The sequence below is a fragment of the Canis lupus genome, chromosome X (assembly GCF_048164855.1).
Source record: "Canis lupus baileyi chromosome X, mCanLup2.hap1, whole genome shotgun sequence".
NCBI lineage: Eukaryota > Metazoa > Chordata > Mammalia > Carnivora > Canidae > Canis > Canis lupus.
In genome coordinates, this window is record NC_132876.1 from 4,261,033 (window position 1) to 4,280,303 (window position 19,271).

A 19,271-nucleotide genomic window follows, 5' to 3' on the forward strand; every position below is an offset into this window, starting at 1 on the left:
CTAAAGACTTCTTGAGTTTTCTCCTTGGAATCTCATACTAGCCACAGCTCCTGAAACTGATGTCCTGATGGGAATGAGCCCAGGAAAATCTGGGTCCCAGTTCCACCTCTACTGCGGCACCAACTCTGAGTTTGGGCAAATCGCATATCCTCTATGACTATATTCCAACAGGTCTAAAACCTACCTTATAGATTTGTTTATAACTCAGTTAATAAACATGCATTCCTACCGTGAAGGATAAAGTACAGATTGCATTTGTACTGAGATGATGCTATGAGGGGAATCCAGGCCTTACCTCTACATACCACTGGCCAAACTGAAAGAGTAGTTGGGTACTTCCCTCTGACTTTAGCAGGACACAGATAGGAGAGGGTCACACAGTATTCCAGTTTTTGTCTGCCCTTCACTGACTTCTGAGTACCCCTTACTTCTTTCTATCTTCAGTGGTCCAAGCAAACAAGACCTTCCACTCCAGTGCATTTATAGCTTTAATGGAAAATAACCTAACCACTGAGTTCCTCTTCTGAAACGAAAGGTTCTTTAGCCTCAAATCTGAAACAGCAGGGACAACATATCCTCCATGGAAATAGATCCTTTCTTCCAAACATCTCAAATTTCCCTCTTTGTGTTTCTTTCATGAGCATAGATAAAGCTTTCAAGCCTCTTAGTGAAAATGCTTCTTACCTTTCAAAGAACATGTAAAATTACCAAGAGAAATTCCAGAAGTACTTTGGGAGCTGCAGGTCCCTATGACTTCTGTGCCTGATTACTTTTCTAGTCATCCCTCTCAGTCTATAAAATGGGAGCCAGATTAACAATGACTGATCTGGGTGCCTGCAGACCATGACCCTGACAATCTCTTCTCCTTATTATTTAAAAATAACCTGAGGACAAGGAATGAGTCTATGACAAAAATAAGGCAATACTAGTCTGCACTGATTTATAAATACTGCATTATGTTTGAGAGGCCTCACGGCATGGAATGGATTACCATTTTGATGGAATCGATCAATCAGTGGGTCCCTGAGTAGATGTTTGTTTTATGCTTACTCAATGTGAGGCTCTGTGCCAGACAGGGTCCTCCTTTACAGGCCTCAAGATAGTGGATGAGCCAGGTCCACCAACAATCCATCATTGAGACATTGTTGAGAGCTGAGGTGGCTGAGAGCAGAGCAGTGACCATGGTGTTGGAGGAGAGGGGAGGGATATGAAAGGGACAGGAGGGCTGGAATTAAATAGAATTTCTTCATTGGATCCATCAGCTCTGTCCTAAGTGTCCTTATTCCATCTTACTGTCTACATGATAATCCACTGCGTAATTTTTGAAGGAACTTTAATAGTATTTTATGGAAGTACAGAACACATGAAACTATAGTGCATTCATCCACACTGGAGTAATAATTTCTTACAATGAGAAGCAGCTCTAAGCCTTACGAAAACACTTATTTTACATTCTATGTAGATCAGTGGCATAAATGTAGTAGCTGGCTCATTTTTGCATCAGAATATTTTTCATCCAATTAAACTCCACTTAAAAGTAAAACACGGGTTTCCTTACTCTCTGAACTCTCATATGTGAATATCTGCTACAATGATCTGCTGATAGATACAAAATTCATTACCCACGGGGCTTGCCGCTTTTGTATCTCAGATATTCTCCTGATAGGAGAGTGTCTTGAGTTCACATTGTTTAAACATGTTATGTTTTATAGCTATCCTATTGCCCACATTAATCAGTAAAAGGTCTTCTGATAATTTAGAGAAACTAACGAAGGAAATTGTCAAGCCTAAAAAGCATAAATAGCCATACGCAATACAAGAATAACCGGTAGTGATAACGCACATTGAAAGTTGAAGGACTATGAGCCTTTAAGCCTGGCCATGCACTCGTCCTATCCCCAACACCTACAAACCACAAATACAATGCTGAATATTTACAAAATATTTGAGATTCCACAAAAGAGATTTTTCTTTTTTTTTTTTTTTTGCTGGTGCAAGTGAGTGTGATCCTGGCATGAGCAGACTTGTCACTTTCACACAATTACAAATGCAGTCTCACGTTAGCGAGAGCTGTAGGACACCAAGCACATGGAATGCAAACAGACTGCCACCGGGAGCTCTGCTTTCCATCCCATTGCTCTGTGTGTAGCTTTAGACAATGGTTCACAGCCAAACACCTCTGAACTCTCCTGCCAGGAAGGGAAGATTCTCGCCCCCCCTCCCCATTGCTTAGATCCAGACACAGATGAACGTCAGACATTTCCTGTTTAACTCACTTCTTCACCAGCTCTTTCTTCCTTACCACCCCCACCACCAAATAGCAACAGTGACCACAGTCTCCAGCTCCCTCTCCTTACCACCAGACCTCACACAAGCATGTCTTTAATCATAAGAAACCTCTTGAAAAATTATCTTGTTTATTTTATTTTTAAGTATTATTGGCATGTGGTGCACATCTTTAATAGATTATTTTGCTATTTATTTACATGTACATATATACTATCATGCAGAAGGAAAGATGCAATCCACTCTCGATACTCTACCCAGCACAGTGTCTAGTATTATGGCTTTCTACATACAGACATACCTACTAATGAGTTTATCAAGTATTAAATAACTAGATAGTATCACAAACAATTTCGATTTTGTAAAAATCTTTGGTGGATTGTTAAAAAGGTAAAAGAATGGATTTACTAGTGATACCTGTTCAACTGGCATTTTCCCATGAATTAGGAATGTAGTTTTATTTTTCTCACTCAAAATCATGGAATACTGCCTCTGTTCTTTGAAACTTGATTAATAAATGTTAAAAAAACACATAATATTCACAAAAAGAGGGACACCTGTCTAATAGCAGTGACCACAATGTGTACTCGCTGTACACATTTAAAAGTATTTCAAGAAGAAGTAATAATCAAGTATCATTCTTAAAGGCATTGTCTTAATTTGAAAGTCATTAAATGTCTGTGTCAGTTAAGTGTGCTCTATTGCTTTCTTAAAAAAATAAAAAGCCAATGGCTTGTATTTATATTCAGCTGGAGAGGTTAGAATCATATTATCTGGGCAAAGGAATTCAGACTAGTAGGTTGCTCTACTGGATTCGATTGTTTTTTCATTTTAATGGGAGAATATTTGTAGATATTATTTCTCTCATTTCAGTGTTGTTTAAAGTGTGTCCTTTCATTAAAGTATGTCTCCATCACTTACATCAGCATCAGCCTCTCACCTGTACTCTGGATATACATGTTCTTCATTTGAGTCTTCTTGTATCAGCATAACCTCATCCTCAGCTTTATTGACAGCACAAAGTTCCTGCAGAAAAACCAGCATTTCAGATACTTAAAATGTACTTGTATAGTAAAGCTACCCAACACTTTTGTATATAGCATGTAGCCAATTTGGAAGCAATCTCATATCCAGTATCACAGCTAATCTGCATATCAATGTGAGAAAGACGCTTGATTTTGCAGATGTGAACACTAAGGATTGTAGAGATGTAATGATCTGGCCCGAGAGGCACAGCTAGTAGACCCAAGATCAGAGCCGATCCATTAAACAGATGTACTGAGTTCACTGCTCTGTCCACTGTGCTACATAGTCACACCGTGAAAAAAAAAAAAAAACCTTCAAAAGCCCTCCATTCTCACAAGATTTGTCCTTCAAAGTGATCACTAATATGGAACAAATATTCTAGAAACCCAGAGAAAAACTTCAATAGATCACAAATAGGGATCCCGGTGCCATGATGGTAGTGTGCCAAATGAGATCTTTTTTTGCTCGGAGGGAGGAGACTTGGAAGTGACCCCAAAATGGGATGTCTGCCTTCTCGATGCAAATATGAGAGCTCAAATCCCAGAGAGCTGCCAGAGAGGCGTAATGATTGGGGCAATCAGATCAAGCAATTTCCTTCAACTGCTTTTCTGTCACTTTTGTCACGATTTTAAATCTGAAAAAATGATGACATACATTACTGCTCTACAACTGAATATAAAGGGATCCTTCACAGTTTCTGAAATGTGGTCAAAGTCCACATTCTAAACCAGAGAGGAAAAGTAAAGCATGTCTTTTGCTCTCTCTGGATTCTAATGATCACAATACTAATGATAATGATGATTATGATGACTGTAATAGCTTGCACTTCCCAAGTGCTTACCACACATAAGGTGCCATCTTATTCACCCTTCACAACAACCCTAAAAGGAGGTTCCATTCTCGCCATTTACAGAAAAAGAAACTGAAGCTACAAGACGTAAGTGACTCGGATGAAGTTCCACAGCCGGTCTGGACCCAGAGGCTTCTCCCGCAAGGCACCTGGATGTATTGTATGTCACAATGTCATCATAATGTTAACGTGGCTCTTGATTTGCCCCCCACTCCCACACTGCCCAATCCACAACATCCCTGTCTTGCTCAAGTCAGCTGGTGGCACTTCCATTCACTGAGCAGCTGGGGCCTAGAAGCTAGGAGTCGTTTCTCTCTCTTCTCCCACCCACTCTCGCCACATCAGCAAAGACTCTGCATCCCGTCTGCCAGTGACAACCCCAACCCGCGTACTTCTATCTCCATTACTCCAATCCCAGCCCATTCCATCACCCCTCACACCACTCCTCTCGCCTCTGCTCTTGGTTCCCCCAGAGTCCATTTCCCACCCAGGAGCCAGCCTCATCTTTTAAAAACAAAAGCAATGATATCAGATCACATCATCCTGCTTTCCACTCCACTTGAGTAAAATTCAAACTCATGCTTCCAGTCCTCCAAGTTCTCCATAACCCGGCCTCTGTCTACCTCTTGTATCTAATTTTCTACTACTCCTTCCCTCTTTCGTCTTCTTCTAGTCCCATAATGGTATTTGTTCCTTGGTATCCTACAAGCTAGTTACTACCTTGGCACTTTTATAGCTGCTGAACCCTCGACCTGGGTTGCCTTCCTTTCTTTGCCGGGTCGCCATCATCATTGCAGGTCTCAGTTCAAAAAACAGGTCATCAAAGAAAGACCTTCCGTGACCACTCTGCCCGAACTCCCTATTGCCAGCAGCCATCAGCATATGATTGTTTTTTAAAGATTTTTTATTTATTCATGATAGACATAGAGAGAGAGAGAGAGGCATAGACACAGGCAGAGGGAGAAGCAGGCTCGATGCAGGGAGCCTGATGCGGAACTCGATCCCAGGTCTCCAGGATCACACTCTGGGCCAAAGGCAGGTGCTAAACCTCTGAGCCACCCAAGGATCCCCGAGCATATGATTGTTTTATCATCCCTGTGGCACCTTTCAATAATACTTGTGTATTGTCTCTTTCCTCTTCTATTTCCCCAGAACCTAGCATAGTGCCATGGACATCATAGATGCTTACTAAATATTTAGTGGATAAATTCACTGAACCTGAATCTATCCAATGAATTCTAAAGGCTGATTTTTCTTTTTTGAGGCAGAATCTGTGAGTGCTATGTTAGTAGAACACTAAGCAAGCCATAGTGGTGGACGTGGGGGAGAATGGCCTCAAAACTCAGCTGGTGACAGAAATCTTCCTTTATCCTCCTGCCAAAATGGTCACTTATCTTAATATGTCCCAGCCCCCAGTCCCCATATACCTCTTTCATATCACATCAAAATCACTTGTGAATGATTGTGCATCCCTTTTGGATGTGCTGACGGACACGTTCACCTTCTGAAATGCAGGAGCTGATCTTTCCTCATTCACATATCCTACTTAGCGCAACTCCCTGGACACGTTGGGTTCCTTACCAATGCTGTCTGGTAGTGGAAGGACCAAAGAGGCCATGGCCTTTCAAAGGAAGCCCACACACTGAGGTGGGCACTTGACGGGATGAGCACTGGGTGTTATTCTCTATGTTGGCACCAATAAAAAATAAATTTATAAAAATAATAAAAGGAAGCCCACGATGCCACAGTAGGAAAGGCACACACACACAACATACTCACCTGTAGGGTCTGAGGCTTGAAGAGACAAATGGACCCCACCATATAAAACCGATCCTCCAAAGGAAGATATGTAGGAAACGATTCAGCATAGGTGTGGCTGGGGAAGAAGCTACTGAAGAGCACCAAAGGCTCTAAGGGAGACAGAGACACACATGTGACAACCAAATAGGAAGGCAGCCTGGCTACACAAGATGAACACCTGCCACCTCAGTGGGATGTTTGACCCTTAGTCTCCAAGACACATGACAAACATAGGAGACAACCATTCTGTAAGCTAATTGTCATTGTTTATTTACTCATTCATTCATTCATTTGTTATATTTTCAGACCTCAGTGACGAAGAACTGAGTTACTTACACTCTTAGTTCACGGCATGTAATGAACACAGTCTCCACTCTTGTTTTTCTTTCTGCCCCTTATCCACCCACAGGCACCCATTGCCATCTACCACCTTTGATATATACACTTTAAACTATGTAGTCTGGTTTTATGTGTATGTGTTTACCATTTAGAAAGGTGGCATTGTGCTGTGGACCTCATTCTGTTTCTTACTTTTTTTTTCAATGAACAATATGGTTTTAAGATTTAACCATGTTGTAACATGTATATCTAGAGATCATTGCTTTCAAAGTTTTCCACATGGTATGTCTACCACATTTTACTTATCCATTTCCCTAAAGATGCTCACGTAAGTCTGACTCTAACTCCCTCCTACCACAAACAACACTGACATACGTAGTACGTGTCCCTTTATACACAGATCTCTCTGCAAGTTCGCCTCTGGTATATTTCCACGTAGTGATGGGATTGCTGAGTCACAGGATAATTAACATAACTTAAGTTCACCCTGTTTTTCAGGAATGCTTCATGAGTTTACATTCCTCTCAACACTGTATTAATGCTTTAATTCTCACCTCTTCACCAATATTTGCTTATTATTCACACTTTCTGAATGCTGTCATTCTTATGGGTGTACAGTGCTATCTCACTGGTTTTTAAATTTTTCATTCTTTGCACACCAGTTAGTTTAAGCATCTTTTCACATATTTGTTGTGCCATTTACCTCTGCTTCAAGCCCTAGATGTTTTAATGGCCCCAAATCAGTGTTTATGTTAATTTCTCAGCCTACAGTTCCTGAAACCTTAAAAACTATAAATCTGGACCCCGTATCCACACAACACAGATTTGAGTTTTGATTTCTTGTAAAGAACACATTTTTTTTCCCATTCAAATTCTGAGGGAGATGGCATACTTATTCTTCCTCTAGGCCAGTGGACAGAATTTTACCAATCATTTGAAGTCTCTAGGCTTTATGTGTTGGTCCTTGAATGAATATTAGAACTCCAGACACCAGCCAAAGGAGCCCATGTATGATTTATAGCCCACTTAGGCCACCACCTAGGCCTCCTGTTACCATGACAATCTTGTACTTTTTCCTTTAATTTCTGGCATCCATGGACTTTCCTTTCCTTTAAGCTTGGCTATGCATCAAACTTCTTTTATGTTTTAAGAATTGTTTCCCTGTTTTTATAGAAGGAAAGAGTCATTCTTATTAGCTCAGTCCATCATGTTACCATGTGGCCCTACCTTGTAAATTTCACTATACTTTTAAAGTGAGTATTTAATATACTTTTTAAGAATAGAAGGATTGCAACAAGGACGAGAGTTTTATAATATATGTGAGATATTTCCGTAAAAGGAATTCCATTTTTCAAAGAAGTTTCCCTTATTTCCCTGTCTTTTCTACTTTCCACAGAGCAATAAACAGTAATTACAACTCTCATAAGTAAGCTGCTCCATCGTACTGGACAGTAATCATATCTTTATGTTTCAAGTCCTCATCATCTCCAAAAGCTCCTTTCCTTTCACTGCGCAGTTTCACTGCACTCTTTCACAATAACATTGCACTCTGCTCAAATTCAAAGAGCCTGAACAAAAAAGCTAGAGGCCCAAGGATTTTTGGGTACTGATTTAGTAGCAGTGTCTACTGGCACAAACCTTCTATTTATTCATAACTGCCGTAATAGAAATGAAAGCTACTTTAATGAACAAGGAACTGAAGAATGAGATCATTAAATATAATGAAACATTTTAAATATAATATCATGTGTTTTCCGATTAGTGTCAGGTAAGTATCTAAGCTATCTATCCTGAATTCTGGTCACAGAGAAAAAGGTCAGAGACAATTACAAGCAAGGTGCTTCGTATTAGCAGGTCCATTTTTAAAACAATGAGATCCTCTGGAACACTTACTTTACTCTTTCTTTGTATCAGAGGTTTCCTTTGGTCCTTTTGTTTTAATCCATTTATGTCTGTGCCTTTATTGTCTACTTTGCCTTTTTTAAATCATAGGATTCTTTTTTAAAAGTCTGAATAATGTCTATAGCCAAAACCTGTGGTCATAGGGATATCACAGGATGTGAGAGTACCACCAGCAGAACGGCATTTATGTCAGCAATGAAGGGCTAGGTAACACATTAACTTCATCTAGATCAGATTAAAAACTGAATTGCTTACCACTTGAAATATCTTTGACTGTGATGATGAACTTCACGTATTCATAAGTAGGGCTGCTACTATGTTCAACATCTCCTCTCTTAAAATGACAGCAAAAATCAATATGTTTTCCCACTAAGAAAAAAGAACAGATACAAGTTTACAATTGTACATTACCATATTCTGCAAGATTATTTCATAGGACTATCATCTTACTTAGAACAGATTTTACAAAAACATTATTTTCTTTCCAGGAACATTAGCACTGCATAAATATCTATGCTGTATCTGTAGAGTGGAGTACCAGCTAGAACATTATTTATAGAACACTAATGCAATTATATGAAAACTGAAATAATCACAGTTCATGATAAAGAACAAGGTTTAATGGAGGAGAAATTTTTTAATACTAGAAATATAATTTGTGAAATTACATTAAGTTAATACATAATCAGCATCTATATTGTCCCTAATGTTTTTATTTTTATTACTTCTCTGAGTGACTGCTACTTGTCTCTAAAAGAAAAATCTAAGAACTTACAATTGAGAAAAAATGATCTGTACCTGAGCTTGACAAAGGAAGTTTGAGAGCAATCTTTCGATAGACTTCGTTTTTCTCATTATCAGGCAGAAGACTTAATAACTTTTTGCCTATGAGATCATTCTTGAGAAAGAGAGGATACATTTTGTTATATCTGCTACTACTGTGTACTTTCTTCACCTCCTTACCTCCAGTAAGCTTATCATCATCTGCTCCCCCTCAGCCACCTCATGGTCATATGTATGTATTATGCCTCTCTACAAGTCCCAGTTCACATTATCCCACTCTACGCCCAGTACCCCCTACCTTTCGCAGTGCACTCACGCAAGTACTCTACCTCTCCCACAATAATTCCACACATTGAGACCTCCAGTCCATTCCCATCACATTTCCACTGGGCGTTATCTCCTGCAAATTGTCACATCCCTCCTTACTCAGCTCAGATCCCTTGGTGGATCACTATAATCATTATAATCACTCCCATGTTCTCTTTCTGTCTATCTGCCTGGGAAAATTTCAAATCTTGATCTACCTTCTACCTTCACCCAAGCAACTGCTTGTCTATGGCAAAAAAAAACCACAACCATGTTATATATCATTTTATATGGGCACTCAGATCTCTTTAAAATCATTCTACATTTCCCTAGACAAAGCACTCTGCTACTCTTCGGTGTGACTATTTTTGCCTTTTTCTCCTTCTTTAAATCTCCAACCCTCCCTCATTCCCCCTCATATTCAGCTGGGGATCTCATTTCTTATTGTGATTACAAACAAAGAGTAAAAGAAATGTCAATATCTTCCTGCCATCAAATATACCATACCAACCTATCTGTTCCTGTGGCTAGAGACCTACTTTTTCTCCTATTCCAATGAATAAGTTTCCTCAACTAGTCAAAGATATCATTCCAGAAATTTCCCCGTCCCCCACATCATCAAGCTTTCCCTCTCTACCAGGACTTTCCCATAGCATGCAAATCCTTTATAAGAGACGCTACTGTATCAGTCATCTTAAAAACAAAAACAAAAACAAAAACAAACAGAAAATTCCAAAAATCCAAAACCTTCCTTGACCCTACACTCTCTCCTCCAGTTCTTCTCTGCTCTACTTTAGAACAAAAATATTTGAAAGAACTATATTTGCTGCCTCTCTTTTCTTCAGCTCTCACTATCCCTTGAAACTACACTAATTAGATTTTTACCCTAACCGCTCCACTTCTGTCAAGGCCACCAATGTCCTCCACACTGCCAAATCCAATAGTCCATTCTCAACCCTCATCTTACCTGACATTGTAGAATTTGATACAACAAATCCTTCCTTCTTCTTGAAACACTTTGTTCACTTGGCTTTCAGGATACCATACAAATATGGATTACCTTCTGCTTCAAAGGCCATTCCTTCACAGTTTTCTTTGCTGGAGTTTTCTTGGCATTGGAGTGCCTAGTCATTGGACTGCTTTCACTGTACTGTCTCCCTGGGTGTTCTCTTCCAGTTCTATCTCATTAAATACCATCTATCTTCCTACCTCTGGTCCAGACTTCTTTCTGGACTCTTCTAGACAACTCAACTTAGATGTCTAACAGGATTTCAATTTTAAGATATTCAAAACACTGTACCTGGATCTTTTCCCTCACAAAACATGCTCCTCCCACATTTCAGTAAAAGGCACCACTGTTTACCCACATGCTTGTCCTTGACTTGTCTTTTTCCTCTTACACACCAAACCCAGCCCATCAGCAAACTCTTGGTAAAACAGTCAAAAGACAGGCAGAATTGGTCCACTTTTCACCACATGGGCTAAGCCACTATCTCTAGATTGGATTACCACAAACAGCTTTAACTGATCTCCCTGCATCTATTTTTGCCACACCCCAGTTCTCAGTCCATTCTTCACAGAGCAGTTACAGTGCTCCATTTAAGACACAAGTCAAGGGATGCCTGGCTGGCTCAGCGGTTAAAATGTCTGCCTTTGGCTCAGGGTGTGATCCTTGAGTCCTGAGATCAAGTCCCACATTGGGCTTCCTGCATTAAGCCTGCTTCTTCCTCTGCCTGTGTCTCTGTCTCTGTGTCTTTCATGAATAAATATATAACATCTTTTAAAAAAAAATAAAACATAAGTCAGGTCAAGTTATTCCTCTACCTAACATTTTGCACCAGCTACCCGAATTATTCAAAGGAAAAGCCAAAGTACTGTCAATGGCTTATACAGCTTTCTGTTCTGGTTCCTTGCTATCCATTGACCTTAGTCCCTCCCACTTTCATTCTTTCTCACTGCATTCCAGGTACACTAAACTCTTTATTTCCAAATACACCAAGCAAACAAGACACCTTGGCGCCCTTAAACTTGCTCTTCATTCAGTGTGAAACATTTTCTCCCAGATATTTATGATACTCTCCCTTATTTCATCCAACTCTTTACTCAAAAGTATTTGAAAAAGCACCAATTTCCTGACTTTCTCTTCCTGCTTTTTTTTCACAGCACACTCATCACTATCCAATATTATAGTCCCATGTACATTTTTACCTTCATCACTATCCAATATTATAGTTCCATGTATATTTTTACCTGTTTATTATCCATCTCCCTCAGTAAAATGTAAATTGCATTAGAACAGAGACCTTGGTTGTCTTATTCACTGTTACATCCTCAACACTTAGAGCACAGCTTGGCACAAGTGAGCATTCAATAAATGTTGGTTAAATGAATGAATAATGCTGTACCATGTAGCTGAAATATGGTGACATATGGATAAATTGAATATCAGACATTAAGTAATGAGTTTTTAATGTGATAGGAACAAAGTAATAAACTATTCTTTGTAGCTAAATAATGGTTTTGGGTGATGAACCACAAAATCAAATGATTTTTAACTGATTAATATTAATAATATACAGTCAAAATTCAGAAATATATTTTTATGGCCTATTTGTAGAAGCCAGCATAGCCTATGAGTTAGCCCATGCTCAAATTAGCAGATGGATCCTGTCTCAATCAAGAAAAAGCATGGTTCGATTCAGGGCAGAAATATTACCTTAATTTAGCAAATAAAACATTATGAAATTAAGGCGACATATTTTGACAATGAAAGTCACTCAATAAGAAATTTACTTCCCAAAAGAAATCTAGATATTTTTCATTAAACTTAACTTTTCCAATAAAAATTCTTTTATTGGTTTAGTTATAAAATAAACTTTAGGTACCAAACCAAGTTACCTCTGGTCAGTGGAGCCCACTCGTCCATTCATTTGTCTAACCCATGATTAACAACTGCTCTATGCCAGACACTGTGCTAGGTGTATTCATATAAACTAGCTTACATAATACCCTAAGAGAGGAAGAATTATCCCATGTTTTGTTCATGAGGAAATTAAGGCTTGTCCAATTATTGAGAGGTCAGAAGTTCAGAGATAAGATTCACACCCAAGTCCATCCAACTAACTCTATGTCCAGTATTCCCTCCAATACACCATGGCTGCCTCAAAGCCCAATTTGTATCAGGAGCAGATGACTTGCTATTGGGTCAGTTTCTGCACTGTGGACATTCTACATGAAGCAATTTATCAAGTTATTTTTCTGAGTACTTATAAGGGTTAAAAATGATCCTCTCATGAATTCTAATTTTAATGAATACATAGTTCAGTAAAGCAGATGAGACAGGCACAAAATTATGATGCAAAGTATACAATAAGACCATAATAAGAGGTACAAAGTGCCATGCCTCACCAGTTCTTTCTTTAGTAGAAGAATAAAGGATAGCATTGTTACATAAAAGAATTAAAAGTGAGCAGTCTTAAAAAAAAATAAAAATAAAAATAAAATAAAATAAAAGTGAGCAGTCTTTTGATAGTGTACATTCCCTTGGATGGAAATACTGGCAATTAGTTTCTTATTAATTAACTACATTCTTTAAGGAACATAATAGTGACAATGAATGCCCTGGAATTGACCACCAACTAAAAAAAGTGAATGTAACGATCATTCCAGTGATCCTGCTCCATAGTTCGATAAGGGCAGAGATCTGAAAACATTATCAACATCATATTATTTTTGTAAATCTTTGGCATTTGCTCTTCTTATTACACAAGGCAGAAAGATCAAGGCACTCAAAGCTTAATGAAGCAAGGATTAAATACCAGTGAAAAGTTAAGGAGGTTTTTCAAGAGCCAAGTTTGCAAATACCTATCAGTTGTCCCACGAATATTAGTATGGTGAGCCTCAGTCATAACAAAAAAAAGTAAAAGAATTTACTACACTCCATAACATTTACTGAGAATCCAGGCAAGAAGTATCTTTTTGAAAAAAAAAAAAAAAAAAAAAAAAAAAAAAAAAAAAAAAAAAAAAAGAAGTATCTTTTTGTTGGCAGAGACATTCACATTAAACATGCATTAGAAAACTGTTCAACTGTATAGGGCAGAGGGAAAGATAAGAGCCTCTGCATGAAATTCAGACTGCATTTTGATTCAAACAAGACTCATCACTAGTAATTCTCTACTTTGCTGTAAGCTTTGCAGGGAGAACAGAACAAAACTAGTCACAATTATCGTGAACTAACCATATATCTATGTTCGAAACCTGCTAAAGTTTCTGAAAAACTCAATGCTGGGAAACTGCTTCCATGAGGAAATGTGTTTGAAAAGTTTCATTTGTTTTAAAATTGTAAGAGAACAACTATATGTAAATTCACAGTTTTAACTTTTTTTTGGGGGGGGAGAGTGATGAAGTGGAGTGAGTAGGAGGGCAGGCTGCTAGAAACTACAAGTTGCTACTACAAGTGACTGCAAGTTTTTCCAAAGGAAAACACTCTCAAGGAAAATAAATGATTGGGAAAATACAACGGCAGATTTCAGATATAAACTTAATACCATGATGATGATAATATGCTATCATTTTAGTCATAATTGCATGTGTTACAACACCATACCTTGGACTCCTCACATCTTTTTGTCACACCCCTGTCTAATCCATCAACAAAACTTATTTTACCTATAAAATATTGATGACTTCCATGTCCACCTTAAAGCAACCCATCACCATCTAAGCCTGGACTATTGCAACAGCTTTCCAAGTGGACTCCCTATGTCTCATGCCTGCCCCCACAGCCTACTCTTTTTTTTTTTTTTTTTTTAGTTTCAGCAGCGTTAACATACAGTGTTGTGTTAGTTTCAGGTGTACGATATAGTGATTCACCACTTCTATACAACAGCCGGTGCTCATCACAACAAATGCACTCTTTCATCCCCATCACCTGTTTCACCCTTACCCATCTTCCCACTGGTGAACATCAGTTTGTTCTCTATAGTCTGTTTCTTGGGGCACCTACGTGGCTCAGTCACTTAGGCATCTGCCATCAGCTCAGGTCATGATCCCAGGGTCCTGGGAGCCTCATATCGGGCTCCCTGCTCAGGGGGAAGCCGGTTTCTCCCTCTCCTTCTGCCTGCCATCTGCCCCAATCCCCATGCCACGCTTGTGCTTGAGCTCTCAATCTCTCTGGCAAGTGAATAGATAGGATCTTGGTAAAAACAAGAGTCTGTCTCTTGCTTTGTCTCTCTCTCTCTTTCCCTTTGCTCTTATGTGGGATTTAAAAAATAAAACAAACAACCCATAGCCTATTCTTAACATAAGAGCCAGAGTGATCCCGAAAAAACAAGTTCAGATAATTCCCTTCATCTGCTCTAACCACCACAATGGCTTTCTCCCATATTAGAGGAAAAGGCACATTCATTATAATGGCCCTAGATGGGATCCCTGGGTGGCGCAGCGGTTTGGCGCCTGCCTTTGGCCCAGGGCGCGATCCTGGAGACCTGGGATCGAATCCCACGTCGGGCTCCCGATGCATGGAGCCTGCTTCTCCCTCTGCCTATGTCTCTGCCTCTCTCTCTGTATGACTATCATAAATAAATAAAAATTAAAAAAAAATAATGGCCCTAGACAAGGCAGGCTTGTGTTACTGCTCTGACCTCATCACCTCCTAGTACTTTTACTTTTGCTCAAAGTGCTCCAGTCACAACAGCCCCTCTACCATACATTTTCCACACCAAGCACACTTGTGCTTTAGTGCCTTCTCATTTGCTTTTACTTCTGCCTGGAACATACTTGCTCCAATTATCTGCAGGACTCACATACTCACTCCATTCAGGCCTCTGTTCAAATGTCACCTGAAAAAGGTCTTCACCAGCCCCACATTTGTAATAGCCCACCTCCAGTCACTCTCTAAGTAGTGTTTTTTCCCACATTTACAGATGAGAAACTAAAACTCATGTAGCTGGTGAGTGACAGAGCTAGATTTTAATCTCCAGATTATTTGACTTCAAAGACAAAGTTCCTCCCACCCACAATGTTATCGCTTTAGAGTTGTCCAAGAGACAGAGGTATCTTGATATTTAGTGAAATTGTAGATTCCTGGAGCCAGGAAGATACTCTAGAAATGTTTTAGCCTCTATATTAATATGAGTTATAAAATTAAATTTTAAATCAAAGCCTGGAAAAAAATTATGTGTTGTTACAAATTAAGAAGACTTGGGACTTAATGAGGAAAAGTGTGAAATAATGCCTCAGATATAGGCTTTTTTTTTTTTAGCAACACTATATCCATCTCAGGTAATCAAATCCATGATTTAAGATTGAACCCCACATCCCAGGCTCTTTTACCTTAGGATGAGTCCATGCGTGTGTGTTACTGAAAATGCTGAAAGATGAAAGATCCTCTTGAGAGTGAAAACTTTAAGCCAAATTACATAAAGAAACAAGGATAATACAACTAAGACCATCCCTGTGTAAAATCCTCATGTAATAGGAAGAATTCACCAGTCTCACTCAATGACCAATTTGGTTTAAGTAACATCTAATACAAGAATTTGGGAAGTTTTCTGGTCTTTACTGTAACAAAACTTAACCTGTCATGGATTATACTCATACACTCTTTCTGTAATATATATTTAATAAAACCATTCTTCCATGATACAAGTACTCTAAAGTCCAATTCAATGAAAATCTCTAATAATTGTATTTTATTCGGCTGTTTTGGTATCCTACAAATATTAAGCTGAATTTGAAAATGTAAACCTGTTTTCTAAAAGAAAGAAAGAGAATGAGAAAGAAAGATATAGATCATACTATCTGTAAGTAAAGAGAAAAGAGCAGAAAAGCTCTCTGTGCTTCCAACTGGGACATGCAACATATTGGCTGGAATGGCATAACTGGTGGAATAAGCTTCTAATCTATTTCTAACTTAACTAAAGAATAATGTAATAAGACTCCTATTAATTTACATATTCTAAACTTGAGTGCTATAGATCTCTGGGTCAGAGTTCATCAGGTTCTTTAGATAGCTCTGTGGAATGAGGAATATACGGTAAAAGCAATGATCCAAATATGATTCACACAATTAGACAAATGACAAAGATTTCAGGAGTGGAGGTGGATGTATTCTACATATCTTCTCTTCACACATATGCATTAATGGGATAGGAAGATATGTAGTACTTTCATTGTGCAGCCTGAAGATCCAGAAAGGTTTTTAGGAAATCATATATTCTAAGTCAATGGTCCTATGAAGAGAGAGAAAGCTTTCCTAAAGAGGGGCAGAGTGACACCAAAGAGCTCAGGACTGAGTGACCTTTCTGGACACCACAGACCCTGACTACAACTCATAGGTAGATGTCTCTAGCTAAACTATGTCATCCCTTCTATATTTTTTCTAAATGAGATCATAATTTGTTCTGTAATCTAAAGAAACAAAAAGCAAATCAGATCTGGGAATGGATGCCATGAGCCAGCATAAACAAATCATGACATTCATTGTTTAATCAGTACATAGCAGAATATGTCCAAAACCCAACACATCTATCCCAGTGAGGGCTGCCTCGCAAAGCAATCACCTTGGAGGCTAGCCACTGGATTCTGAGGAGACTGACATTTCAAAAAGCACATTCTTCTTTGGATTTTGCCTCGGGGGCAGTTTACAACCCCCCCCACACACACACAGAGTATTGCATTACCTATCAGAATTCGTTATTATAGATTTAAAACTGAAACCAATGAAGATGACAATAAAACAGGTACACATTTCAACAACACTGAAAGAACATCTTCTCTGTTGAGTTAAATGCTCCTGAAAACAAATAATGAACCCCTGAAAAATAAACCAGAATGATCCTTTCCCCAAAACTGTAAATACTTACTGGTAAATGGCCAAGGAGACAAGTGACGTTTCCAGCGACAAAAATTATCACTCCATCTGTGCTCAATATTATCATAAAGCCATCTAATGACTAATGAAGAGAGAATAATAATGTGATCAAATAGTAGAACAATAATAAAATGATGGCTTTATTTCAAAATGCATAAATAATTATAATAGCACACTGAAAATGATTGTGGTCCTTAAATATCAATAAAGCAGGCACAGACTTAATTAAAATTCCATTCTTCTGCCTCCCACACAGAATCTACTTAACCTTAAGCATGAGATGTTTATCAAACGATGTGTCACTTAGAGAAACAAATTTTAACTTACACCCAATTAACACAAAACTCTCCAATATAAGCTAGGAAGATTATTTCTGTATGTAGGTTGTTTCATATTCAATTCAAAATTAATTTCAAAAATGCTAAGAATATTCACAGGGCAGTTTTATTTGTCATTATTTTAGTCATCTACTTATAAATATGGATTTGCCATTACTTTCCTGCTATATAATGGATCTGATATCAAGACAAATGCTTCCTGGTAGAGAGAACCCCTAAAATGATGAATAAAATATATAAGAACTTATATTTCAAAAGAAACCAAGCTTAATGTAAAGTAAAGCAAACAGTCTGATATCAGAAATGACTAGAACATGGGAATTAAAGGGTAAGGGGATATTGGAGCCTGTATTTGCCTTGGAAATATCTGCACAGCATTGATGGCATAGAGACTGGGGGAGAGAAAGCAAAGTCAGGCCTACACAAGGTGGGAAGTGAAATCAGAGACTTCTGTATAAGACCAAGCTTCCCAAAGGATAATACTGTCAGCAGGCAAAATAGATCTTATCCAGAAAAGGGACAGAGTCAATTCACATGCCTTCCTCAGCCTCAGCTCTGGCTAGAGAAGGAAAACTAAAGCTAGCCTCATCTGAGAATTGCTAATCAGAAGCCCAGACTTGGGGCACCTGGGTGGCTCAGTGGTTGAGCGTCTACCTTCGGCCCAGGGCGCAATCCTGGAGTCCCAAGATCGAGTCCCGCATCGGGCTTCCTGCATGGAGTCTGCTTCTCCCTCTGCCTGTGTCTCGGCCCCTCTCTCTGTGTGTCTTTCATGAATAAATAAATAAAATCTTAAAAAAAAGAAGCCCACACTCACACAGATTTGGAGCTGGAATTCACTAACTACCGGTGTAGACTTCCACACCCCAAGCCAATTATTTAGTGTAAAGTGTTCCTGACCCCAGATCTTCTCCAGAGAATCATTCTAAAACCAGGGTTCAAAGAATTCATGTGGATAAAGTTCCAAATAACAGGAGCTTATAATAAGATACTACTAGCACAGGAAGAAATGAAACATCATGAACGAGGGACAGTAATAAAATGAAGAATCATACTCAAAACCAGCAGATATCATAATTATTGAAGATAGAATATAAAATTCAAGTTTGCTTAAATGGCTTAAATAAATAACGAAGGGTATTGGAAATATGATGAAGGAACAAGATACTCAAAACTGGCCAAGTAGATGTGAAAACTAAACAAAATGTCTAAAAATGAAATTATCATTAAAAAATAAAAACTCACTGTACAGTTAAATAGCATGCTAGAACAGAGCTGGAAAGAAAACAGAGGTGAAGAAATGACTCAGACTGCAATACAGAGAGACATGGGAATAGAAAATACTGGACACTGAACAGCATGAAGAAGGGAGTGAGGAAGTGCACTAAGACATTTTACACATGTCTGCTTTATTCTCAGAACAAATCAGTGACAGAGATTTTTTAATACCCATTTTACAGAGAAAGAAATCAAGGCTCAGAGATAACTCTCTCAAGGACACAGAGCAGGTAAATGACAAAGGCACAATTCTATAGCCCCATCTGTCTGACTCAAAACACCATGATCATTCAGGCTTTGGTTTGTGGCCTTTAAACTAAGTGAAACTAAACAGTGTCCTTGGAGATAGAAACCGTAAACACCTCATGTCCTTGAGAGGAAAAAAGAAGACTTGAAGGCTTGTTATTTAGAGGCTAACTTTCTACGTTGAATGGTCTACCAGATATTATTTAACTTGCCACTAACCTATGCGAAGACTTGTTCATATTTGCTG

The 19,271-nt window shown here is 38.6% G+C and overlaps 1 protein-coding gene across 6 annotated transcripts in view; it reads right to left on the reverse strand.

The window, feature by feature from the left end:
* Positions 1-19,271, reverse strand: part of PASD1 (PAS domain containing repressor 1) — a 93,143-nt gene that overhangs the window by 33,978 nt on the left and 39,894 nt on the right. For all 6 annotated transcript variants that reach the window (XM_072815333.1, XM_072815329.1, XM_072815334.1 and 3 more), the window contains exons 5-9: positions 17,158-17,247; positions 9,002-9,101; positions 8,459-8,572; positions 5,942-6,072; positions 3,227-3,312 (exon numbers count right to left, since the gene is read on the reverse strand). In XM_072815333.1, the coding sequence (XP_072671434.1) occupies positions 3,227-3,312; positions 5,942-6,072; positions 8,459-8,572; positions 9,002-9,101; positions 17,158-17,247 (521 nt within the window). The remainder of the gene's footprint in view (positions 1-3,226; positions 3,313-5,941; positions 6,073-8,458; positions 8,573-9,001; positions 9,102-17,157; positions 17,248-19,271) is intronic.